At 39.6% G+C, this 27523-nt stretch overlaps 1 protein-coding gene across 6 annotated transcripts in view; it reads left to right on the forward strand.

The window, feature by feature from the left end:
• The window catches only part of DMD (dystrophin), a 1150282-nt gene that overhangs the window by 1046866 nt on the left and 75893 nt on the right, over positions 1-27523 (forward strand). For 4 of the 6 annotated variants that reach the window (XM_072848418.1, XM_072848402.1, XM_072848428.1 and 1 more), the window contains exons 1-2: positions 18063-18149; positions 24766-24827. In XM_072848418.1, coding sequence (XP_072704519.1) covers positions 18130-18149; positions 24766-24827 — 82 coding nt within the window. In that variant the 5' untranslated portion in view covers positions 18063-18129. Of the gene's footprint in view, positions 1-18062; positions 18150-24765; positions 24828-27523 lie in introns of those variants that run through there. The other 2 variants (XM_072848384.1, XM_072848392.1) reach the window with 1 other exon arrangement.

Consider the following 27523-nt stretch of genomic DNA (forward strand, 5'->3'; position numbering starts at 1 on the left):
AACTGGTTTTCTGAGCAGGTATTTATCTGAAAAATATTTTATTTTTCCCAGCAGCACTGACATTTGCATTTCCCCATTACTGGAATCGGTGCTCATTTAGCATGGCTCAATCACAGTTTTAAGCTCTGCTGTACCTTTTCCTATACTCTCAGCCTTGGAAACTTCTTTATTCCACCTTGGTATTAAAAGGAGAGCCTGCTTTCAACTCCAAGTCAAGCTATGGTTGTATTATTCTAAAGCTTCCTTTGAAAAAAAAAAAAAGAAATAGAACAAAATCCTCATCAGTGGTAATTAATTTTGACAGTGTGGGCTTTGTAGCAATTCACAAACCTGTACTTTGTGCATCAGCATTCGTTATTATTCTAATTAAAGTGGAACATTGTGCCCTCGCCAGTCATTAATGGGTTTTCATTTTGTAAATGACATTTGCAAAAGTTAAAACGGGCAGTTCACATGAAGTCCACAGGCAAGAGCGTTAAAATTAGCATCACCATAGCAACAGTCTTCCATCATTAGTATTCAGGGCAACAGCAAATGTTTTGTTATGCTTTTGTTTCCAAAAGAAGATTTTTCTTTACTTGTCATTCATAAATAGAAAAGGCCCAAGCCCATATATTTCAGGTAAAATTATTATATTCATTTGGATGTCACTGTTCTAGAATTTCCCAGTTTTTTGAGGTATTTATTTTTCAGGACGGAGGCAAAATTTCACAATCTCTACAGCTGTGCATGTCTAACCTCCTGAGCGACATTTATTCATTGCCAGCCTGCTGCTCAACAGTACAGTTTTATATGAAGTCTGTCACTTCTACTCAAGAATCTGTACCAAGTAGCGGATTCTGCTGAGAATCTGTAAAAGATGCATGCACGGTGAAACATGGTCAATCCCCCACTAAGTGGAGTGTGCATCTGCTCAGTGCTGGTTTTGGTGTTTAAATGATGCTATTTATAGAATCTTCTTTTTTTCCCCCCTCTCAGGAATTGAAATGTAAGTGCAAACAACATCTCTAGTGAAACAATATTCAAATATCATTTTGTCTCACACAGTTTAGAATTAGGGAGAGAAGAAAAGGGTGCTCCCCCTAAGGGAAACCAAGGTAGATTATAAGCATACTGCAATCACAGAATCATAGAATAGCAGGTTGGAAGGGACCTCAAGGATCATCTGGTCCAACCTTTCTTGGCAAAAGCACGGTCTAGACAAGATGGCCCAGCACCCTGTCCAGCTGAACCTGAAAAGTGTCCAGTGTTGGGGAATCCACCACTTCCCTGGGAAGATTATTCCAATGGCTGATTGTTCTCATTGTGACAAATTTTCCTCTTGTGTCCAGTCAGAATCTCCCCAGGAGTAACTTGTACCCATTACCCCTCGTCTTTTCCATGTGACTCCTTGTAAAAAGGGAGTCTCCATCTTCTTTGTAGCCACCCTTTAAATACTGGAACATGGTGATAAGGTCTCCCCTAAGCCTTCTTTTCTCAAGGCTGAACAAACCCAGTTCTCTCAGCCTTTCCTCATATGGCAGGCTTCCCAGTCCTTTGAGCAGCTTTGTGGCCCTTCTCTGGACCCTCTCCAGCCTGTCCACATCTTTTTTTTGCATAGCAGGGGCCAAAACTGGACGCAGTATTCCAGGTGTGGCCTGACAAGCGCTGAGTAGAGTGGGATAATGGCTTCATCATCTCTGCTGGTGATGCCCTTGCTGGTGCAGCCCAGCATCCTGTCGGCTTTCTTTGCCGCAGCGGCACGCTGTTCACTCATATTGAGCTTGTTGTCCACCAGGACCCCCGGGTCCCTTTCCACAGAGCTGCTCCCCAGCTGGGTAGATCCCAGCCTGTGCTGCACTCCTGGGTTATGTTTTCCCAGGTGCAAGACCTTGCACTTGTCTTTGTTGAACTGCATAAGGTTCTTGTTAGCCCACTCCTCCAGCCTATCCAGGTCTTCCTGCAGGGTGGCTCTCCTTTCTGAAGTGTCCACTTCCCCACTCAGTTTGGGATCATCAGCAAACTTCATCAGGGTACGCTTGATCCCATCATCCAGATCACTTGTGAAGATACTAAACAGTGTTGGGCCCAATATCGATCCCTGGGGGACCCCACTTGTGACAGGTTGCCAGTTTGAAAAGGAGCTATTTACCACCACCCTCTGGGTGCCACCTGTCAGCCAGTTCCCACCCACCGCACGGACCACTTGTCTAGACCGGTTGTCTAGCATCTGTTTCTCTAGCAGGAGGCTGTGGGAAACCATAACTAAAGCCTTGGAGAACTCCACATAGACAGTGTCCTTTATTGGAAAAGGTGATGATGGCTACTTTTTTTCTGAAAGTTTAAAGAGGACATAATTGTCTGGGAGCATGTCTGGGAGCACGTTGCAGCAATACTTTGCAGTTCAAGAAACAGTTTAGCACCACATCTCCTAAATGCACCCTGAGGCATCCTGTTTGCGTATGTCTTGATCAAGCAAAAGCATGCAATCAATACAGGAGAAGCAATAGTCCTCTAGAAACAAATATTTTTGTGTGCAGACAGAGAGGGGTTAAGAAAAGAAAAGCAAGGGGAAAGACATTAAGGAAATAAGATTATGAGCGGGGTGAGTTCAGTAGAAGGACTACTGTTTTAATTTGATGTATCCTGGCTTGTCAGTAACGAGCACAGATCAGAAGTAACTAAATGTTCTCTAGCATTATGTCTCTGGGTTTTAATTTGGCACAGGAAGGTTCCTTCTTTCCTCTTCATCTTCTTAAAATACTTCATTTTGCAGATTTTTGCAGAGAAGAGTCTTTAATGAGTAAACACACTTTCATGCCTTGCAAAAACTGGGGTATAATCCATTCCATGAAAGATATTCCTATATTTTAATAAATGGGGCACATTTTTGTACAGTGATTGCCTTGCTAGTATGTGCCCTTGTAGCACTGATTAATTTTTCAGCTAGTAAGATCTGCAGAATTGGAAAGCCTTTAAAAATGGTGAATACATATATACCTGAGTAAAATCACTCTCGGGTTAACTAAAAACTATCCATGGTGGGTTGACTGATGACATTTGGCGCTTAGCACTTGGAGACCTTTAACACAGAAGGGGATCGCTGTAACTCTGAGGTTCTGAAACATCTACAGATATGTTCATTTGTTCAACCACTTATTTTCTTTCTTTTACAGAAGCACCTTTTTGCTAGGTCACGTTAATTTTCCCCCTGTGCTGATTCATTCGACTTTGTTTCTTTTTTGCTGCTTGTCAGATGCTTTCTGGGAGATTCAGCATGCTAAACCAGTTCATTTTCTCTCTTTTAGATTTCCAGCCCCTACAGCAGTGAAGATACTTACTGAACTGTAATATTTTGCAGAATTTTGCTATTTGATCTTAGATAAATTCAGTGGTGAAGTGGAGCATTGTAAAAACTGAATAATTTTTACTGAATCCAGAATTCAGTCTTCATTTAACTAAAAGGTTTCATGCCTAGCATTCTGTCTAAGCAAGCTGCTTTGTAACTCTGACTAAGTTCAATACTAGTTTTTTGCAATGCTGAATCTTAAAATCATCAAGTAACCTACATTTTTTTAATTCAACTTTGGAGATCTTTTTAGATTATTAGCTCTTGACAAGCATTGAACTATAACATCATAAGAAAGATTTACCTAAATTGCAAGGGTTTTACAGACTTGTTTATTGTAATAATGACAGGCGGAGAGGCCATTTCTGAGAAGGATCAGTGACGGATTACTATTTTCCATTCCAGACCCCATTCATTCAGGGACAGACCCTTGAGCAGTGTTGTGGCAAATGAGAGGAAACTGCCAGTTTCTCATTTATCCAAAATGGGTAAACACTGTGTTTCCTCAAATATATATGTATGTATACTTTCTACTTATGTGTCTCCTTGAAAAAGCTACTGAAGCTGTTCTTCGTTAAAGATACTTCTGCATTTGTTCTAGAAGTACAGAAGGAGATGCACGTCTGTGAGTATAGATTTCAGATATGCTATACTAGCTGCAGATTTCCCATCTAAAGAGTGAATTCTGGAAGCAGAAATAAGCAAACGAAATATCCTCAGCTTTCTGTTTTGTGTCTTAACCTTCTTCATAATCATACCCAGCTTCAACCTATAGAAACCCTGGAGACTGGAAATAAGTGGTTTGCAGCTGTTTTCCTGAGTGTAACAGACTGTGTATTTTGTAGCTGGAAATGTCAATGATTACAGGAATAAAAAATAAAAAACAAGAGTTAGAACTACTAAACCTAAACCACATTTTTATTTCTCCATCTATAAACTTTTAGTGCAAGTAATTTGGAATAAAGGCATCTTGAAATTTTACTTCACTATTTAGAAGGAAATTTCTTCCAGATTTCTGCTAGTGAGAGCATTTTAGCCTCTAGGACCCAGTTGTTGAAAAGCATACTTTATCTCTATACTTCAGTTTACTCTAAGTATCACCTGAAAATTAGAGGTTAAAAAACTGATTCCCAAAGGTCTCTTACTGATGAGCTCACCACCATTTCCAAATACTGGTTTGAACTTCGGGCTTCTGAACTGAGCTATTTTGACATAAACCATCACTAGAAGCATAAACAAAAACCACCAAGAGATTATCTTTCCGGCCATAGGTGCGCTCACCTTATTTGTTCTTTTAATTACTGCCTGTTAATGGAAGTCCTTATTCTTTTAGTACTGCTGTGACATTACCAAACAATTTAAAACACTTAGTAGACTGTTCAATTGCAGGTGGTGTTCTATATCTTAATATTTGAACAGTGTTTTCGCCTGCACATTCCTCATTCATCTGCTTTTCCACTGTTTTAATTGTGCTATGGCACAAAAGCAATGAAAACCTTACTAATATGGTCATTACATGTTAGTACTTGCTTTCATATGCTATTATTTCTTTTCCTCTTTCCAGTTTGAGGGAGGAATAAATATTTATTTGCACTCTAACAATCTTGAAATGAGCAGACGAACCTACTGAGGACTCTGAGTTATGGTGGGGACAGTTTGGGCTCCCGTCAGACTTGCTGTCAGAAGTTTGGAAATCAAATTTTAGTTCTGCGCCGAAAGCAGCTTGCATGGATTTAGAGGGATGCTCATTGATTTCAGCAAAGTTACTTCTTATTTTTAACAGCATAAAAGGGATCAGAATCTGGCTCTCAGCATTTCCTCTCATGTATCACGTTTTTTCACATCAGTGCCCAAAGTATTGTAGAATAAACATTTGCTGCTGGCAAAACGCAAATCTGTATCTGTACAGTTTTCTCTTGAGAAAACTGAGTGCAAAAGCCTCAGTGCTGCTTTGCTCTGGGGCATTTGTTCACTATTCTAGAAATAAGGAGTGGAAAAGACCCTGTCAGTGTGAATCCTTTATCAAACTCGCCTATGTGGGTGTGCCCACATCGTGTGGTCTCGCAACAGTCCTCTTCAGTTTGGATCAAGTCAGCCAATGGGACTCCTTTCTCCTGTGTTGGTCCCTTCATTGGTTTTGGTCAATGGCATATATTTATAACACCCAGAGACCTCCAGAACAATTCTCCTTCAGTACACGCAGTTTTTAAAATACTTACCAACTTTTTTCCCCAGTTTTATAAACCCAAATTAAATTTCCGCTGACTTTAAACAGATCTTTCTGACTCTTACTCTTCCTTTTTCTTTCTATTATGAATAAGTTTAGATCCTACAAATATTCATTTAAAGTCCTGAGAGCCCAATGTTGTGCTGGCATCTCCAGCCTGAAGTTCTGCTCATCTGTTTTGCCAGTTCTGCAGCAAGTTTCAAAGACACCGACAAAGTTTGTTGCTGCCTTGCCTTGTCTTGTTGCACCTTGCAGATTTTCAGCTTTCCTCAATTCTCTCTTTATTAGATCCTCCCAATACTTGTTAGACATTTACACCCACACACTTTCCTTAAGTCACAGCTTTCCTCTGCTTTGTGGAGAAGTTAGACAAAAGAGACAAACAACCAAAAAAATCTAGACAACTGCCTCCTGCCTTGTTCTCTAGATTTTTTAGTTTTCCTGGATAATTTGCTTGCCACAATCTTTCCTCTCTGAGCTCAGCCTGCTGCAAGGCTCAGCACTCTCAAAACCACAGCTCAAATATATTCTAATTTTATACTCTTCAGGTCTTTTTGCCACTGTCTCAATGAAGTATGTGATGCACCGCAAGTAAGAGCATTTACCTGCAATTTATTTGTTTGTTTCAGAAACCTTCCTGAATTATACAGAATTTCCTTTTTGTATTTATTAAGAAAGTAACATGTGTGCTGGTGAATAATGAGTAAATCTCTTAAGCAAAAGAAGAATAATTCTGGTTTTTTTAATGTAAGCTGTTCATAAGTGTGATATATACCAACAAACTTTAACACAGCTTCACCTAACAGATTCCCATTGCAAGTGAGACCAAACAGGTGGCAACCCCCATCAGTGCCTTGTCATCACTGAGAATCTTTGATCTACCTAATGTATAATAAATAAGATTCTGCATTTTAATCATCTTGCTGCTTTCATATCACTTGTGTTGCAAAGTCTTATTTTATTTCCAAAAGCTCATCCTAACTTTGTTGATCTTTTTTTTATTTAGATTATTTTTGATCATTTATTTATTTCCACATACCTACCAGTAGACAGATGATATACCAGCTGGAAGTTATTATACTGTATACCCACCACTTCCCTATCCACCTTTGTCCTATTCCTATACCTGCAAAAGATGTAGCAATTCTTAATTTTTTTTATTTTTTTTTTACTTTACACCATGTAAGAGACTGATCAGATGGCCCCTTTGGGTTAGGATATTGGCTGATGGAAAATGCAGTTAGGGTTAAAGTCCCCTGGTTTCTACGTGTACTCCTCACTCCACAGCTGCATTATGCCCTTATGCTCCAGTAAAGACTGAAAATGTATTTTACCAATGAAATAAAAATGAAGGATTCCTTACAAATAGCAATCTCAATTCTGTTCTTACATATACACACCAATCTAAGGTTGGTGCTGTAGTGTTTTTAGTAATTTAGTACTCATATTACTATTTAAATTCCTTTACTTAGTTGTGGCCAGTCTGATTGTGTCAAGGCAGGGAAGATCGGATCAAGCCATATCTATAAAGAAGGCATTATTGAAACCAATAATATTTACACAATAAATGAACATATAAGAACAGTAGCATAGAATAGTGCTGCATTGCTTACGTGTAGGTATTTTTTTCAGACAACGTGCTTTATCTTGAATTCACTGAAATCCAGTGCTAAATTTCTCACCAAATTATGTAATGTCAAACTTAGTACTTTATTAAATGTTGAGTTAGAAAGAGGAAAACTATAGAATAGACACTTAAATTGTTCCATAAAGAGTGTTTTAAATTATTCTCTTAATTGCAAATTACACAAAAAGACAAAGTAGAGAAAAATATAATTTCAGCATAATGACCTAAATCAAGAAAATAAGAACTGCCTTCCTCAGTGTTGGGAATTGGTGGCTGGAACTGATTTATATAAACTGTGCCCATCTAGGAACAAGCAAACCCATGAAATTAAAAATCCATCAAATTGTTTTAAGTGAGAGAATGGGACAGTCTGCCAATGCGAGAACAACCTGTACTCACTAAGGAATGCAGTCAAAATTTTGTTTGGAAGTAAAACTCAGCTCAGTATGTAGTATGCGATGCACTAAAAGGGTTTGAGGATTGTCATTGAACGCTATGTTTTTGCAGTTTACAAACTTGGCAAGATGCTATAGTGTATGTGAATACAGAGGAATCCAAGAGGGCAGATGAGTATTCTTCTAAGTCCTACCTTTTACCAGTTTCTTATAGAAATTGCTACCTAAACCATTCCTTCGTACATAATGAAACTTTTAGAAAGAAATGCCATGAGATGCCAGCTGCTCTGCTGGTATGCGTTGGAGGTGCTTCTTCAATTAGTTAACTCTGTCAAAAATTGTACCGTGTTACAAAGTTTTTGAATGGAAATAATAGTTGTTTTACCTTAGAAAATTTGACTGCTGCAAACTTTGTAAATTGCATATAGAACGTTTGGCATACTTCAAAAGAAATTATGATATGACTGCTCTTCATTGGTAGTGAGTTGGTTTTGTCAAATCAGTTGCTTTCTGGATAGAAAATCCACTACTTAAAAATAATTACTTTGATTACCAACTGATTTCTTTGGCAGGCTCATCAAGAAAGCTTGAGGATCTAACACAACAAAGCACTTGTGACTATATTCTACTGCATGGCATTTAAATCACAGGGGTTTGAGCTGATCTAGAATTCTTCTGGCTCCCCGTGTAGGGAGATGTTTTGGCCATTTAATGCTATGGATTTATTCTGCATGAACAGGCCAAACCAGTTTCAAAAGGATACTGCAGTTGTTGCAGCAATTGGGCTGCAACAAATCCCACATTAGGTCAGACAATTTGAAATAATAATAAAAATAAGTTTATTTTAAAATTATATATATATATATATATGCAAATAAAATAATGTCTTAGGTCCACAGGAGTGCTAAGTGGGAAATAGAGGAGTACCATGGCCAGTCTGCTTTAGAGCGGTCCAGCTCTTGGCAGTGTGAACAAGAGTCACTATGTGAAATTTGGCTCAAGAGATGACTATTATTCTCAGGGCAGACACGCATAGCAGTGTAGATATAAGATAATGTGCCACTAGAAAGTCTGAATAACCAAAATATTGTCAGATTTGGAGAGTTTATCTCTCTTGGCTATTTCATAGACTAAATAATTTGATTAAATGGCAGCATGGAGATAGTCCCACTGGCCTTGTTTGTTTTCTCCAAATTACCAGCAAGTTTCATGTATAGTGTTGACGTGGAAATAACTATCAAAAACAGTCACATTTTTTGTCTCTGACTCAACAGAGTGCACTGTCATCACCAAATGATCATTTTCATTGCATATAATCCCTATTAAAATTTTAAAATAAATGCTAGCCTCAATGAAGTGTAATGTTCACTATGAAAATTATCAGACAAATCATAAAAATGTAGCATAAAGTAAAAAAAAAAAGATTTTTTTTTGGGGGGAATGGAAGACTTTTAATGATGATACCTTACTCACAAACAAGAAATAAATTTCTTCTCTTTGAATCCTAAATTGTAATTCTTAGAATAAAGCCAAATGAATACTCAGTATGGCAAGCTGCTAAAAATAAAACTCTCCAAAGGCTTTAGTTCAGTATTAAATACACTGATTTGATAAAACCAGTGGATTAGATGGGGTCTAATTCTTCACTCCCTGTTTGGGCTCTATTTGGCAAAATACTTAAGTCTGTCAGCTTCTGCAAATCTTTGCAAAATTATTTTTATCCTTAATAAATTATTTGCTCTGTTAGTTACCCTAAAAACAGAATAAATTGAGGGACATGGGTGGAAGGATAATAATTTAAGAAATAATGACTGCAGATTTTTAAGAATGAGAAATAAGAGCAACTGCAGCAACAAAACTATGGAAAAGTAACAAGAGATTCATTTCCAAATGCTGATAAAAAGCATAATGTCCATAAGCAAAAATAAGTTTCATTACTAAAGTACAAAAGTATTTAGACACCACATATCTTAAGCCAGTTTTTATTTAAAAGTTAAGGTTGCAGGTCTTTTTTTATTTTCCCTTGGCTGATGCGTATTAGTGTAAAGACATTAACTGAAGTGGTGCTAATTCTTTGCAAAATGGCATTTGGTTCTAAAGCTGGCAACCCTGAGCCAGAGCTGTTGATAGTAATTGAAGGAAAATTATTTACCTCGAGAGAAGAATGGTAATTTAAAACGACACCATATTTTCTTGATATAACAGACTGATTTTGTTATTTTGGGATTAAGGATGAATGCTCAAACAGTTGTAAAGTTTTCTAAGACAGGAGGTGTGAGTTTAGATGATCCTTCTTTCTAACTTTAAGGACACTCAGAAAATCATCTTCTACACAGTAGGTAATATATTATCTATGTCTATTAAATTTATGACAGCATAAAATTCCAACTTGTGGACACTATTAAATAAACAAATGATTTGGATCCTGTGCATGCTTTGCATTTGTAGTGTAGTATGTATATAGAGAGAAATCTTGGTTGAATTTAATACTTTTTATTTCCTGAGAGGAAGGTGACAAAAACTCTGTGATTTTTCTTATGACTGATAATATGGAATTAGGTATTTTGAAATTCTAAAATAATCTGGCATTCTCTGTCATGTGGTGAGGGAGATGATAAAGATAGGTAACTCCGCTGAGTCCTAGCACTACTAATTTTCTCGTTAAGTCTGGCCTATTTTAGAAAAGCTAAAGATGTTGATATGGTAGAATTGTAGGTTGACATTTCTGACAATGTGTTCGAGGGAGTTAGATGTAGCAGCAGGGGTCTAAGAACATTTATATGGACCATAACCAAGTTTTAAATCCTTAACATTTCAGGGCTGTGTGGATTGTTCAGGATTTAGATTGCACTTTTGAAAGCAATTTCTTAAAGAAAATAGTTCCAAATACAAATTTGGAAATTGTTTGATTAGTTCAATGTGGAAAAATGCTCAGTATAGAAAGAAAAAAATTATTTTGTCTGATTTTGAGCTCCACACAATCACCATTGTCCTTAATTTAATAATGGACTATGATAGGTCCTAAAAGTCATCTGTGTACCTTTGGCCATAAATGTCAAGGCTCTTTGACTTGTGTAGACAAGGTATGTCTGATTTTCATTGCACATTTTTCATGGCAAATTTGTCTATGTTGCTAGAAAGAGAATCTTCATTTTGCAGGTCTATTCTTTCACTAAGAGATTCCATTTTCTGTTTAACAACAGAGATCAGAGAACTGAATGAAGGTGTGCTGGTAGATTTGCAAGCTATTTGAAGCCTTGTTGAGATGTACCGTGAGAGGTTTGGCTCAATTCAAATGTATGAAGTACTGAAAGTATACCTAGATGTTGAATTCTATTAAATGCATTCCCATTATTACATTGTTAAACATAAAGTTTAAACTGTGCAATATAGTTTAGCAACACTTTTTTTCTATCAGCTAGCATCCACAGGATTCTTTCCTGAATTAACTGCCAGCTTCTGTGCCAGAGACAGAAGGAGCTACACAAAGATACCTCAATGCAAAAGCTGGGAGGACTACTTTGTTAGGAAGAACCATATTATAGTTAAGTAAATGGAAGGAACAGAAGCTGTCTGGAATTATGTGAAGCATGTGCCAAAGCGTAAATGCTTGAACTTGCCACAGGAGACTTGAATGAAATCCTTTTCTTACACTTAGCTAAGAAATAATTTTTATCTTACCTCAAAATTCCTCTGTATCCCTCTTTACTGAAGTATTTAAGTGCTAACATACATTTAGATTCAATTAGGATAAAATAATATCTGTGCCCTAGGACATGGCTCCATGTTAGCTGATACTGATTCATCTGGCTCTGGAAGCACTAGTTAATGTAGGTATCTGTACGTCTATATTTGTTTCAAATGACTCTCTATATAAACACTAATTTTCACTCTTTGGCATGGACAAGATGAGACTATTGCCATGTGCCATTAAAGGGCACTGCCAGAGCTGTATGAACAATTGCCTCATTTTGTAGTCAAATTAAAATACAATTTTTCATAGAATATTGTTTTGAAATGAAATAAAAAGTTTTGATTTCAGAAATGTCAGATGAGAAACTTTTCCTTTCCAGAATTTTTTTCTTGCTCTTACCAAGTCTGACCTCAGTTTGGGAATAGTTGCACAACCCTAAACCTGAAGCTACGTTTCCATGCAAATAAACCGTGAGAACTGTCCCATGGACCAGATGAAGGAGTTAGCCTGGATGGAATTACTGGTGAGGCTAGTTAGGTGTAGCTGCCCCCTCCTCCCGTTAACTTCTCTAGGCTGGTTCCTTCCCCCAGTGCAGTGCTGCACTTTCCTCTGATTTCTGGATCCCCACATAAGACATTTAGGAAGAGAGAGCAAAGCAATCATGCTATGCAGGAAGACTAAGCTTTGCTCCTGTTACACCAGGGTATTGGGAGAAGCTAAAGACTCTCCGGTTTTGAAATTAAATCAACGCAAGTTTGATTTACCAGGGAGGGAGAACCATCGCTTTCTCACATCAGGGCTCTGTGTTGCCAATCTAGGGAAGAGGTTAGGAGTAGACCTCAAACTTATCATATTTGCTAAGGTCAACAACCTTGACGTATTTGGGAAGGTGATGGAAAAGCCTAGCGTGTACATAAAAATAGGCAGGGCCTCTTGTTGTTAGAATTATATATTATAATGTTATGTATAGTATATTATAGTTGTTGAGAAAACAATATGGTAGTTATGACAGGTTCAAAGTATATTTTAAATTAACAGTGAGTATATTTTAAAGTTCTGTGAGAACACAGCAAAGCATCCATTGCTAAAATAGAAACAGCAAAAAATGAATGCATTAATTCAAAGGTGCAAAGTTTGCCTAGCTAGTGGTCTGATTGGGAACTTGCCTGCATATACCTGTCACAAAATGCAATAGATTTCATTGTCCTCTTCTTTTACTGCCTAAGTGCAGCCTTACCATTGGAACATCCCAGCACATAATCTCCTAGCATGATCTAAGTGGCTTTTTTTCCCAAATGAATATTTTCTCTTCTAGGTAATATTGCATTTGTATATTACCTTTTGGAAAAATGTCCTCAGTGAAAGAAAAACTTTTCTGTTTGTATGATATTAGTCATTAAAAAAGATTTGATACTGTCAAAAATAGATTTATTATGGAATGCAACCAAAAAGTAAATTAGTAAAAAAGGAAGACATGCTTCTCCTTTAACATCTGTGGAAAAATTTGGAAGGGAGGGCTGCTTGTTAGGGACCAGGAATGCAGGGTGACCAGTAGCTAACATCAGATTTTCTGGGCCCTGAGTGAAGTAGGACTGCAAGAGGCAGGGTTTCTTGCTATTGAGATCTACACATTGATAGGAAACAGTAGAGAAGTTAATGATTTGGGAAGCCAGCTTATGTGTTTGCAACACATAATTTTATGCATGGAAAGAAAGATTTTGAGGTGAAAAGAGAGTCAGTGAGCAAGAGAGTTTATGAAATCCTGCTTATTTTAATCCCCCAGGAGGCAAAACAGTCATTTATTTCTAACTGGGCATGCAAAGAAAAGTAAGAAATGGAGTTTGCCTTCATTGTTTTGTTTTATTTATCCTTATTAGTCTGCATTTTTTCTCAACCTTACTCCCTGAAATGATAACCATTCATTTTGCCAATACAGATTCCTCAAACCAAGAATTTACTACAGTATAATTATTATTTTTCAAGTCTTATTTGTAGATTGTAAAGATCAGCAAGCAGTTTTGCTTGGCATAAGTTTTCTGCTGGTAGATTTTAAGCCTTTTTTAATAGTTTTGTTGTTGTTGTTGTTGTTATTAGCTTTCCAAAACCCTTACTTCAGAGGGATTTTTAATACTTTTAGTTATCTAGCATTTTGCCAGCATTTTGCTTCTTGATCTTCCCATTCTTGGAACTATTCACACCCCAGTTCATCTCCATCCCAGAATAGTAGGGGTTATTCCTTTCTTAATTTTCTTTATTTCTTGTGGTTTGGTATGGAAGGGAGAAAAGAGCCCTTGGTATTTACAGGTGCTTAGCTGAAGAGCTCATAAACTTGGTGGAACCTGGATGTGCTATCCACCGCATCCAGCGATGCATGTAATTTTACTTAATCTCAGTCTCACTCTGCTCCTCTTTTCAGGGTCATACACCTGGCAGCAGACTGAGCACACACTCTGCTACTGCAGGGTGTCTAAACTGTCACTGTTGGCTTAAAAAAAAAGAGTAGTCTCTCCAAATTAGCCTCTCCAAGATTTCAATAGGATGAAATTCATATGTATATCTAACATATCCAAAATGACAGGCACCCTCTCATTCATCTTTTATCAACAGCATGCAATGCAGTGCGACATAAGGCACACACAGACTGCTCCCGAGGCTCCGTGATACTCATCTCGTAGGGTGACTAAGATTTCAGTTTTAATCAGGTGTCTTTACTATAGTAAAAGCAGGTACAGCCCAAAGGAACGCAGAGGTTGTGCCATTGTGCATTTGGCAGGAACAGACGTACTCCTGTCACACATGCTGTGTACCAATACTTTCCGTGGTGTGCATTAAATTGCTGCAAGGCTCTGTGATATTTACTGCAGAATTAGTTTTATTTTTTAAAAAAGAGAAAATAATAAGGATTCCTCTTCCTACTCTGTCTATTCCAAGAACATCTCAGTGAAACATGTCAGGTAAATTCTTGTGAGCTCTGCTTGCTGGTTACACAGCTGCCTTACAGTGTGGAGAATGAGCCCTGTATAAGAAGAAGCACCTGCTAATCTCCCTTCATACAGGACACAGATTGGGTTTCCCTCTGGACAGGAAGTGGTACACTCCTTCCCCGATTCTCCCATGGTGTAAATAACTGATTATAAGTATACAGAGCTATGAATGTTTTAGTAGGTCTTTAATTTACAGTGCAATGTTGGGGAAAATGAATGCAGAATTACAAAACTATTTTCTTCATTGCATTTATAGTATTTTAATGTGCTTCCAGTGGTAATGTGGAAACAGCCAAAAAAAAAAGCCCAAACCGGTAGCAGCCAAACCAGTATTCTCTTTTTGGCTCCTCTGAGAGAGCTATCAACAAATACTGAAAAAATCCTGGACGTGTCAGCCCTTGGAGCATATTTAAGACAGATGATCCAGGAAAGTGTCATCGTGCCATCCCAAGTGATTCTTAGTCTTTATTTGTACCAAGAAAAATAAAATAGACTCAAACAGCATAATGGATTAGACAGCCTGACACAGGGCACCACAACGTTGTCTTATATGCAAGGCAGGCACTTGCTAATCCACTATCCAGATAACTGAGAAATAGTAAAGCCATACTTACAAGGAGGACTACACGCTTCACAGAACTATGGAAGCAAGACTTAGTTAATAGGAAAATGTTGTATCTTCACTTTCAATGACAGTAAAACTAAAGAAATGTCTCTTTAGTTTCTAACTCATAAAGTGCTAAACTTACAAGCAAACTTGTACACTTAATGTCTGCCCTACTAAGTGGTTTTAGGGAAGGCCCTACCAATTTCTGCCCTCAGGTTTCTGTATCTGTCAGTAACATGGAGTAGTGATGCTGATCTCCTTCACGAAACCTATGAAGATTAATATTAAAACTCAAACAATATTATTTAAGAATCAGTTATTTTATCTTCATATTATTATTTTTAATGTGTGTATGTCTCTGGCTCTTTCCCCGCAGAAAAGGGACAAAATTCTGAGAAGAACATACTAAAATTGAAAAATCAGGCTTCTTACATGCACAGATTCCAGTGACTGTTTGGACAGCAAGGAATGCTACCTGAAAATCCATTTAATCTTTTAATTTTTTTTTTCCTGAAAGAGTTTTGGGGTAATAAGCCAGTCTCTAATTATTATCCCTCATTTATTAGGGAGCTGTGATTTCCCCCTAAGCACCCGGTGTTGTTAAAAGTTGAAGAGACAGATACCTTGATTAGATACAGTCCAGGACAAACCTACAGTATAAAAGAAACAAACACTCTTCTCCTTCTGATTAAGGTCTCTGTGTAGGTGCACAAATTGACTGAATAGCACTTGGATAAGAAAAAGCACCACAGGGAATTAAAATTCTGCTTACTCTGTAATCCTGTTTTATTTTCTACAGGAAGAAGACTGTCTTTTATCAAATAAATGGCTTAAAATTAAGTATGGCATAAAGATTGGCTTCAGTTACAAATGCCAAAGACAGTAACCATTTACACTGCAAACAAAATACTTTTTTGTAATAAATTATGGGTATTTTAAAAATAATTTGGAATAAGAGTGGTATTACTTGTGTACCTTATACAGCAAAAGTATAGTTTTGAGGTCGGTCAAAACAGCTAAAAGCTTTTGTGAATTTGGAGACAACAATCAGAACTACATTAAATAGAATTTTTTTTTTAATAAAAGCAAATTATAAAGTCAATAGGCCTTAATCCCTTAATCCTTCAACATTCTTGTTTTCCCCTGGATGTTCTTGAGTGGGTAATAATTTGATTTGGGAGATCAAAGGGTTAATTTGCTTTTCAATTGAGGAATGACTCAGAGTTCCCCTTTATTGTTAAAAAAAAAAAAAAAAAGTGGTGTGTGGGTGTAAGGTAGGAAAAAAAAGCCAAGAAAATGGATTCACTAATTGGGGTTTTCACCTGCTGTGAGTCTAATTGAATACAATGCTTTATTTGTAACTCAGGGAGAAAGAAGATTATGCAAAGTATGAGAAAATCAGACTGGTTTTTAAATTCTTATTACTTGGCACTATTGTATGGGAAAGAAGACCAACACGATAATAGCAGCATCAAGCTTCTGTTAAGGCGGACCAGGAAACTCCAGAAACAGCAAAAACCGAAGGAATGTGTATCGGTACTAGATACTTCTTGAAGGAAAACAAACCACTTTTGCTGTGAAACGGCAGGCTTCTGGCTACCCCGAGTCCCTTTGTATGACACGGACAGCTGCTCTCTCGTTGTCATAGACCGTGAGGTTCCTCCTGAGTAATATCCTAAACATCCTGTTTCAAAGACTGAGAGAGAGATGTCTCACTTCTTAAAACTTAGCTAAAGATGGGAAAAGATGAGGCTGTTGAGGTAACACAACTGACAGCCTTCAGCCAGCTCATTCACCTCAAAACTAAGCTATCCGATATAGCAATTGATCTAATACCAGGTCCACTGAAGTAAACGGAACATTCTCACAGAGTCTTACAAGCTTCAATGTAGCGATTTATGTTTACACAAAAATGAATCCTTTTTCTTTGCATGTTGGGGTAGTGTTGTAGATCATAGGTAACTGGAAACTGGTGAATTAGACCTTTTAAACAAATCAAATTGTCTAGCAACTATGAGAATTTAGTATTTAATTCCATTAGGTTTTATATTTGCATTTGGGGGCCTGAGGGGTTGAACCTTGAGCATCCTACACTTTTAATGGTTCTAGAAAAAAAGATGAGGGCTTTCCTTGAACTGCTTGGTGAGCTTTCCCTAAAACCAGATAACCCATCTACCTGGAGCCTTCAGGGGAGCCCTAAATGTCCCAGTACTTAGGATAAAACCCACCAAGTTCAGTGCTTACCAACATCGATGGAATAGGAGAGCCGTCTATGGGATATACCTGTGGTATGGAAACTGTGGGTGAGATGAATTTCCTGTGCTTCGAGGCCTGCATCTTCCCAGTGTAAAAACAGGGACTTCTTTTGTACATTTGAAAGGCACCCGTTTTGGGTGGCTTTACCAGGAGAGCACAGTCTGTAAGGCTTGAAAAACTACTGAGTTGCGTGAAGGACTCGGGTCTCTACACAGCGTTATTTTAATGAATACAGGACGCAGGTGGAAAACTTGCATGAGAGGAGACCGGCTGCACTGATGTGAAATGCTTGTGACACTCAAAGGAGACTGTTAGCTTTTATTTGGGTACTGAATATTAAGCAGGAATTAATACAAAGAAACATTGCGACGGTTGCTCAGCATGAGCAGAGCTATTTCTTCTGCTCTGACAATTCTGGGAGAGAAGCTCGTCCTTCCCAGTGAGGCCAAGGCAAGCCCTTAGAAATTAAATTACCTGATTTCACTCACAAATAAACCACTTGGCATTTTAAGCGCCGGAATTAACAGCTGCGAAGCGAAAACCCACGGTAAGGTCCATTTCAAATCCGTCCCAGCTTCGGTGCATATTTTAATTAAGTTTTCCTCCCAAGCCCGCGGAAAGCGAGCTGCTCCGCCAGCCTCCCGCCGCGCCCGTCTCCCGGGGGAACGCGAAGAAACCCCCCCGAAGTCCGGGGAAGCCCCGAGGGCTTCCTCAAGCCGCCGCATCCCGCCGCCAGAAGAGATGCCACAGCACAGGGGGAGGCAGGGAAGGGGGCGAGGTGCCCTCAGACGCCCCGCAGCCCGCCTGATGGCGACGGGCGGCTGTTCGGGGCGCTCCCCGCGGAGCCGGCACCGCAGCCGCGGGGGGCCGGGCCGGGCCGGGCCGGGGCGGGGAAGCACCGCCCCTTCCCGCCCTGCCTGCCTCCCGCCCTCCCTGCCGGCGGGGCGGCCGCAGCGGGGCTGGGCGGCCGCGCTCTTTCTGCCTCCGCGGCGCCGCCGAGCAGTCGCCGCCATGAGGGAGCAGCTCAAGGGGTGAGGGGATGCGGGGGGCGCGGGGCGGCAGGTGCCGGCGGGGGCGGGATGGGGGCTCGGGCGCTCTCAGGTATTTCAGCTGGGTGCCCGTAATCGTCCCGCGCTCCAGGGAGGGGAGAGTAGCGTGGCTGCCCCTCGTTCTTACAGAGCGTAGGGGGGAGCGGCCGTACCTTTCATCCCTTACACTGAAAAGGTCCGCTTGCCGCCTCATTTCTTCTGGGAACTGGAAACGGCGTTTAGTTCAACGCCTTTCCCCGCTCACGAGGCCGTAGTTTCGCGCTGGATGTCGCGAGTTGGAAGGCGTAGGACAAGGCGGTGTGGGATCGCACACACGCGTGGCTGTACCTGTGTGGATGTGGGCTGGTAGGGTGGCACCCTGAAGTCGGGCCGGGAAGTCCTGGATCTGCCGGAGCGCTCCCGGGAGGTGCCGAAAGGATGGGAATCGGCTCTTTTCGTGATTCCTCAGGTTTTAAGGGGTAGCGCAGTGCTGTAGAACGTTACCTGTATAGCACGCAGCGTGTCCTGTAACTTGGTTCAGGCGTGAACTTTAACAGAATTCCCGGAAACAAACGTGCTTAGAGCTGTATTACTTTTTCCAGTAATTTCATGCTTAGAAATCGTCTTTCAAGTTAATAGGCAGAAGAAGCTGGGAGGGAATTCCCTCTGGGCTATTGCATTGTAAGTGCTATATTTCTTGTTCTTACAGGGTACGTTATGTTGTCTTTTAATACCTATTGTAAAACATCTTGCAGCCTGGGACACCAGCAGTGTCCCTTGTCCTCATCTTAAGCTGAAGTTGGGCTGAGGAGAGGTTTTTGCAGGCATATGTGTGCGGAGCTGAGGAAGCAAGAAACACGGTTATATGTAGGATCTTTGACCTTTTAGCACTAAGGAATTGGTTGAGGCCATCGCTGTTTGAGCCTGGATTTGACAGGACCCTGCAGTGACATTGCTTTGGCAGAAGTGGAGAGGATAGGCTTTGAAAAGCAAATAGATCAGTGGAGAGGAACAGCTGGGGGGGCCGGCTCACCAAGCCTTAGCCACGGAGCAGGAATCCTTGCCCGTGAGAGAGTATACAAAATAAATGTTTAACATCAAGAGGAGGAAAAAAAGAGTTACTATTCAGTACTTGGCAGCTGATATTTGCCCTTCTCCAACTATTCATTTCCAGCATCGGCAAGAAACTAATACATATCGGTGCCTGCCTTCAGCAGTCTGATAAATCTCGCAAAAGCCAATAAAACACGCTAAAGTCACATTCCTGCTGAAAAGACACTGATCCGTGGCTTAAACAGAAATAATCTCTGCACAGATCAGTACTCTCTAGATTTACAGATGAAAACAGTAGTCCTTTGTAAAGCACAAAGGAGTGCCACCTTTTTACATTGCTAATACTTTCCATAGCAGTAACTTGTTTTATCTAAGGAATTAATGAAACACTGTAAGAGGACAACTATTAAGTCTTCCTTGCAATCACTGTCATCTACTGTTGAAAACATTTTTCTTTTAAATGAGCGGTAGTGTCTGTTCATACAAACAATTTCAATTGCATTTAGGTTAGTTTAGTAAAATCCAAATAACGCTATCATGTCTATTTTGGCTTTTTTACAACAGTCATGAGGTGGTTGGAACAACCTTTTATTCATCTTAAAGCCAGAAGATGACTGGTATTGTAAATTGTGTTGTTGGACAATGGATCAGTTCAGTGCTTTGTAAAATATTACTTTAATTTTGTCTTTTTCATAAGTGTATGTAACTATTTATTTATTGCTACCTGATAGAATTTCTCATTCTGTGCACATCTATGCACATCTAGTTCATGTCGCATTTTCTAATGAAGGGTGAGGGGAGAAGCGTGGCAGAACTGGCTCTGGTATCGCCAGTGAAGAGGGATGTAAGAGTTTAAAAAGGACTCTGCAGTTGTAACCTAAAGTGCTAGTCTCTCGAGCCGAGCAGTGAATACCCATGAGACTGAATCTTAGATATATATTTAAAAAAAAAAAAAGAAGGAGAAGGAGTGCAATCAAAAACAGTTAAAAGGTTTGCAAATGTTTTGGTATGGCTTGTGCAGGAATGTTTGTGGGGGAATTTGTGCAGGAATTTGGGGGGGGGAGCATTGCTCTCCACTCTTCCCGCTGCTGGTGTTGCTTAGAAGTAATGTAAAAGGAAAGAGGATAAAATAACTGTATTTTGTCCAAACTGATCAAGTTATAACAAGGGAACTGTAATTCAGCTAGCGTGTCGGTTAGGATATCATGTCTTGATTTCAGGTTTTCAATCCTGTGTGTTATTGGCTCTGCTGACAGCGATGAGAGACAAATCTCTCTGCTGTTGGCAGGAACAGAGGAGTTCACACAGGCATAGTGTGACAGAATTCCCCACATAAAAATTATCCTTTCTAATATAATATAATCATCCGTTAATGAAGTGGTCCTGCAGTTCCCAAAGGATGTATTAAGTGAAGACTATGCTTTCATCCCATTGAATTGTCAGTGTATTTAGCGTGCCAGTCACACCAGCGCCTAGGTGTCACCATTATCCATTGCTGCTCTTCTCCTTTTCAGGCCTGGTTTTAATTTCCTTTCCACCTTTGCAGCTTAAGGCAGGTGAGAAAGAGAAAAATAATACCACGTGAGCCCACTTATATTTTTATTTGTTGCAAAATGTCCATGATTTAAAAGCTAGTGATCAATTTAGTTGACCTAAAGGTAGAGCCAAATTGAAAAATGTATCCTCTGAGCATGTGCAGTATTGCAAAACTACTGGCTGTGTGCATTGATGCCTTTTTATGTTGGTGGTTCGTTGGAAAAGCATCTTGAGTACTTATTTCTGCACACATTCTCGCCCTGCTTTAGCTGCTGCTAGTCAAGAGGACTCGCACTACACTTTTCATGTCTTTCTGACTTGCAAGGCCCTTTCTGTAAAGGGCCTTGTTCACTGGAGTTTGAAACTCTGGCAAATGCTTTGCTGCAGATCTATTAAGGATGCTACAGCATTCCCAAGTGTGGTTGAGGCTGCCTGAAACTGCTGAGCTGGCATTTCACTTCAGACGGTGTTCACAATAAGGGCATACACACAAATCCTCCCCCACTGGTCCAACCCCAAAGCTCACAATTAAATGGCCTTTGAAAATGGCAAAGAGGCTTATGAAGAATAGCCTCAATGGAATCTAACCTTTCCTGGAGCTGCCCTTGTGTGCAGAATCGTTGATAACTTTCTGAGCTGAAAACGTTCAGTTGAGAGGCAAACGCCTTTTAGCTGGAGCGAAATAGCTGCAGCCTTCGTGTGTTCCGCATGTAAAGTACCAGAAAAATCTGCCCTGGCTCGGTACGAGCACTCAACCTCTACAGAAATCACAGCGACCAAGGTTCAGTTCTCTTTAAAACCCTTGCTTTTTCTTGCAAGAGCGCAGAGGTGTACTGACGGCTCGCCAGTCCGTCGCTGGGTCTGGTACAGGGTACGAGGATGAGTGATCTCTGCTGAATTGCCAAGGGCGGCCATACCAGCCGGGTGCGGGGCACTCTGCCCCACGGGTAGTCACTGCTGGGAAGGCGGCAGGGGCAAGAGTTAGGGTCTCTACTGACTTGACTTTTATAACCTAAAGAAAGGGGTAAAAAGCAAATAAAATAATTCCTTATAAAATGTACATCTCCAAGGGAATTAATCTTATACCATGAAAGAAAAGCACACTGAGCAGTGGTTTGGGGTTCCTGGTATTAAAAATACCTGAAAATAGTTGGAGTCCAATGTTTCTTTGGCAATGGAAATTTTGTTTACAAGATCTTAGGAAAATCAATTATGTATTTTCAGGAAGATTAGTAAATACCATAAGCTTAAACCATACACACTGAATTTCCTGATATATGGTTAGGCCTTACCATAAAAAATGAAAATTAAAAATCAGTAAATTACTCATCCATGTAATGTTGATTAATTATTAACTGTAATAGTTTTCCATAACTAAGATGATCCTTTTGTTCGCAGGCATGGGATTCCATGATCCTATCTAGATACAACTTTGCCAGATATCTGACGGCTTTTAAATATTTCAATGGGGAATCAGTGCCTTTGCAGGCTACCAGGTTAACAGCTATGGAGTCTGAAGTGGTCTGGTTTATCCATAGAACAACCTGGGGCTACCAAACTAATTTAATAGGGAAAGTCAGAGAGATTATTTTCAGAGGTTTCTTGTAACCATGTGCATAAGTTCTTTTTCTCATTTTTACTACATGATTTGGCATACAGACCATGGTGCAGTTGCTATTCAAATATCCCCCACTTCTGGGGCTACCTGCCTGTGGGGAAGCAAGCCAGGGCAATCAGGCTTATGCCTGTGGTACCGTTATCTGGGACTGACATGGGGTGTGAACAAACTGTGGTCCCAGGTCTGTGGGTTTGAATGTTTATTTGGGTCTGCAGTCTGTTCACCTGAGTGATGAGTACGCTCCCTTCCTCTTTTCCTTTGGGCTGCCATTGTATAAGCAGATGCTTCAGGTAACCAAGTTTTTAGGGACTCAATGTGTAAACAAAATGGGTTCTGTTTTTCTTCAAAAATGCACTTTATACCTGGGTATGGTAAAAGCTGCTGGTGCTACATTCTCTCTGCAGAACCTGCCCATACCAAGTGTGGTAGGAAATGCAGGAGTTCAGGTGCAGGTGGCTCGGAACTGTATGTTTTCACTTGAAGCTACCCAGTTTCTTCATTTAAGAAAAAACAGACCAGGCTCAGATTTCTGAATGTGATTGCAGCCACCTCCCTTTGCAGGACTAATTTTTTACCGGAGCAAAGAACAAGACTTTAGCTCTTTTAGTGTCCTCCTCCCTCTTTCACTGCCTTCAGCCACTGCAGGAATTAGGAAGGGGAGGGGATGCTGAGGTTGATGAGACAAGGCTTGTTTAAAAGCCTGGGCTCAACTAGGGCAGCGCTATGGCAGCATTTTTTCCTTATGCTTAGTGCTTTTGATCCCTTTCATTCCTTCTTGCAGTTACAGAGCAAAATCTGGAAATATTATATATAGTAAGCTACTGAATATATAGAGGTTACTGGGCCAGTAAAGTATTCACATGGATCAAATAAATAGCCTGTCTTTTAAGACCGAAATTAAATCATACTGAGAAAACATGTCACGATTTTCTTTTTTCCTTGAGTAGGGGTGGTGTTGAAGTGATTCATTGAAAATTTTACACCTTCTTAGCCTATAAAGGGTAACAGTGTACTTGGGAACATCGCTGCCTCAACAAGAGAACTCAAAGACCATTTGTTCTCTAAAAGAACCTCATTGTATCAGTCTTTGAGCGCACAGTTAGGTGTACAGGTGTGTTCAACCCGCTGGCTGGGTTGTGGTTTAGTCTCTTGGAGCTGGAAGGGTGGAAGGTGTGTGCTCCAGGAGCTCCACAGTGCTGTGGATCGGGTCTTGCTCTCCTGCATATTTTCTCCCGAATGATGTGTACATGTTGGAACCAGGATGTCTGCTTTTTAAGTACAGAAATTGCAAATGTGACTGCTAGCAACTGTGTGCTACGTAGGCTTTCCAGAATTTTTTTTTTTGTGAATACTCATGGTCGTCTCTTAATGTAGCTGAATTCTGTATGAACAGGACGTCATTGGCTACAGGATAGATAAGGAGACTTTTCTTTCAAGTTTTCTACGTTAATGGAAACATGATCACGCTAGCTATGCTGTCATTAAAAAAAAAAATCATAAAATGTGTAACCTTGGGAGACATGAGTTGCTACTACACCCGCTAACACTTTATTTTGTTGGCTTTCTCACACTGCATGTCTTTTGGCGACATGTTGTGTCACAAAGCTGAAGACTGCTAGCCTCAATGCAGACTGTCCCATTTACATTCTAGTCATACCGCAGCATTTCATAACCCCGCTTTAGCTTTTCCCTGGCTTCCCAACAGCTCTGGCGCCTGACACTGCACAGGGACCTCCGGGGCAAGGGAAAGGGCCTGGGAGTCCCAGGGAACAAGAGGAGCAGCAATAGTCTTTGCTAAAAGAGACCATCAATATGGGGGGTGCAGCACATTGGCCTGAAAAGCGGTGTAAGCTGGTGGTGGGTCAGTGGGATATTGCATGGGGATTTTAGTGCAGATGTTTGGACCGAAAGGAAGGATTGCAGCCGCTGCATTGGGTAGCTCTTACCTACCACATGGGAAAGAGCACATAGGGTAAAGCAGGCCAAAAATTCCATGGATCTCAATATCTGGTCAGACTCTCCATAAACTCTCTAAGAACTAAGCCCTTGTAAATGTCTGGCCCCAAGTTTGGAGGAACTGGAGAACGATCCATACGAAGCAAAGACTTTTTAAGAATTGGTTGGTGTCCTTACAAATTCTCCAAAACTTTATGGCATGCCTGAATACTTGCTGTATTTTTAATATTAGCACTACTTTTAATTTTGTTTCTTGAGCCCATGTCTAAATAGAGCCCTCTGAGTTAACATCTCATGTTGAAAGAAGACAAGCCTGCCGCTGCTGAGACCCCGTGCCAGAGCAGCGCAGGCTGCTGGCAGTGATCTGGCACCGTGCTTAGATGTGCAACCTGGATCACTTGCTGTGCGATGGAGAGATAGATTTTACTTCGCTAACTTTCATGTTTTGTGTTGTAGCCATGAGACGCAAACGACCTGCTGGGATCATCCCAAGATGACTGAGCTTTACCAGTCTTTAGGTAAGACACCTCTACCAGTTGTTTGGTTTTTTTCCCAATCAAATGGATTTTTAAGCCAAAGATTTCCAGAAGTAGTAAAAAACAAAATTAAGTGAAAGCGAGAGGCAGTGCTTTTATCAAGGTTAAAATTTTCTGCAAGGGAAATACGTGAGGCATAATAACACATTTCAAACATTCAGTGGAAAAAATAATATTTCAATTAGCATGTTTGGAATGTGCGCTGGGTTTACGAAGTAATTTGGGTACATTGTTGCAAACTCTTACTGAAAGACTGGGACAAAAATTAAAAAAAAAAAAAAATCCTGAATCTTTTCACTGTGTAATCTGCTTTACAAAAGGCAGATGAAAAAATCAAACCAAGCTGCTGTTAATGTTGACTTTTGGATGGTAGGAAGCCAATTGAAGCAATTTGCCAAACTGCGTTACCACTGCTTTATTTTTAAAGCACTTTCAATACTTGGAAGGCATGGCAGCTGTCATGATGTCATTTTGAATACCCAAATTGCATGCTTATTATGACTTCAGATGTGCCTCTCTGGTGGAGGTTTTTTTTAAAATTTTTTAGCAGCTTTGGATTTTATTAACAGAAGCACATCTATAAGATAAAATAGGTCAATCCATGCTCTAGTATAGGCTGCTTGGCAGACCATTTAATAGCTAACTCTTTGCTTTTAGTGGTTCTGTTAATAAATAATAGAGGGTATAATAAAAATTAAGCTGTTTCTCTAAAAGAAATATCAGTGAATATGCTGCATTCATAAAGGAGGTTATGTCTGTACAGCACACGTACATAAACCGGCTTTAAACAAGCCAGCTTGAGCACTGGAGCAGTCAAATCTAGCATTCAGTGCAGGCTTATTTACCATGGTGAAAAATAGCTTAAATTATCTCCTGCTAAACTCTAGTTTAGCTGCTGAAAACAGTCTAATTATGCCAGCATAATCTATTTTGAGCTAACTCAGGTATCTCTATGGTGCTCTGCAGTTAAAGGCATACCATAAATATTTTAGAAAAGCGATATGATAAAATGGAATGAAACAGTGTGAACATTTTTTCCTTATAGTATTAGCACTGTGGCAGCAGTGTGTTTAAAAATTAACCAGAATACAGCTCTGTATGCCAAAAAAGGATATAAGATGTGTAAGTTCAGGCTAACCAAATGCAAAAGCAGACAAGTATTGACTTGCCATTTAATTATAATGTATTGCCCTGTTTGCCTCTCTTATATTTCTACTCTTAAAGTGAGTGGTTTAAAAGATTCAGGACAAATAGTAATTGCACATGCAGGCATCCCTTTAATACAGATAGATCTTCAAATAGTTGCCTGTTAATTGAACCGCACTCTGAGTCCGCAGCCGCCTTTGATCTAGAGATTGCATGATATTTCTGATACTGTTGTTGGTCAGATCTAAAGTCCTGTTGCAACTGCTTTTCTTCTGGTATCTCCCTTTTTCAGCTAAAGTACTCTTGAATATCACGAAGTGAATAGGTAACTATATATAAGGGAGAAAAGCACCCTGATGGGTTCAGGGCAACAGTTCAAAAGATGTTTGACTACTGAAGTCAGTTTGCATTTAGTTTAACTGAGTTTTATTACTATGAGTATCACCTAAATGTCAAGAGTTTAAGATACCCTTATTTCTTACTGCATAAAGAAGGAACATGTTTAGGCAGATTTTGTTTCTTTTTCTTTTTCTTATAAAATCCTGCTGTTTTCCTTTTCAGGAGCAAGGAATGTCCAAAAGGGCAGTCCTCTTTCTGGCTAGTTTTATTTCTTTTGGGGCTGAGACCAACTGCTCGTTAATATGGAAGCGATGCTGATTTTAGCAAAGGATGCATAATGTGTATTTTTACGAGTAAGCTTAGGTATTCATATATTTGTACAAAACGGATTAGTCAAGGTGATTATTTGTGTACTGCCACATGGGGTGAAGCTTTGATAAAAGTGCTACTGAAAAACCTACCAATTTATTTTATTTTATTTTTGAATTGGGTGTATTCATCATTGCCTAACTCTCATACAAATTGCATAATACAAGCATAACCCGTTTAGTCTTGAACAGAACCCCTGATGTATATTCAGTGCTTTGCTTTGCCTCAGGTCAAAACGGTAATAATGGGATGTTTGAAGTCTTTTCAGACTGTTTAGTAATATTTTATCTGAGAAGATATTATTAAAGTCGATTTTGTATTGCATATTCATTAGATCCCATTATTTTTCCCCACATTAGGATCCAAATTTTGCTTCTCATTCGTATGAAGAAGCTAGTAAAGAGCTTAGTATGTATGTGTTTTTAAAATGTGGTAGAAAACATGGATTCTGCAGTCCATGTAAATGCAGAAAAAGTGAGACCAAGCACATCAATGCTGTCAAGAGTTTTCATTTCCATTTTCCAACTCCTACACTTAGCCTGTAGGGGATAATTGAGCTATGTGATGTAGCTCTCTATACATGCCAGTACATCATAATTTGCTAGGGGATCCTTATGTCTAATTTAAATTCTTACGAATTACTGAAAGATTAATTTTTTTATGTGAATGAGGAGATGCAACCTTGCACAAGGTAATCTTCCTCATTGGCCTATGACTTTGAGACACAAGAGACACCTCTGTAAGAAAAAGGAGTAATGTTAGTTTTATTCTTCACATATCCAATTCACACACCTACAAATTGCTGCATTACATTTTGCTAAAAT

The sequence above is a fragment of the Ciconia boyciana genome, chromosome 1, assembly GCF_034638445.1.
Source record: "Ciconia boyciana chromosome 1, ASM3463844v1, whole genome shotgun sequence".
NCBI lineage: Eukaryota > Metazoa > Chordata > Aves > Ciconiiformes > Ciconiidae > Ciconia > Ciconia boyciana.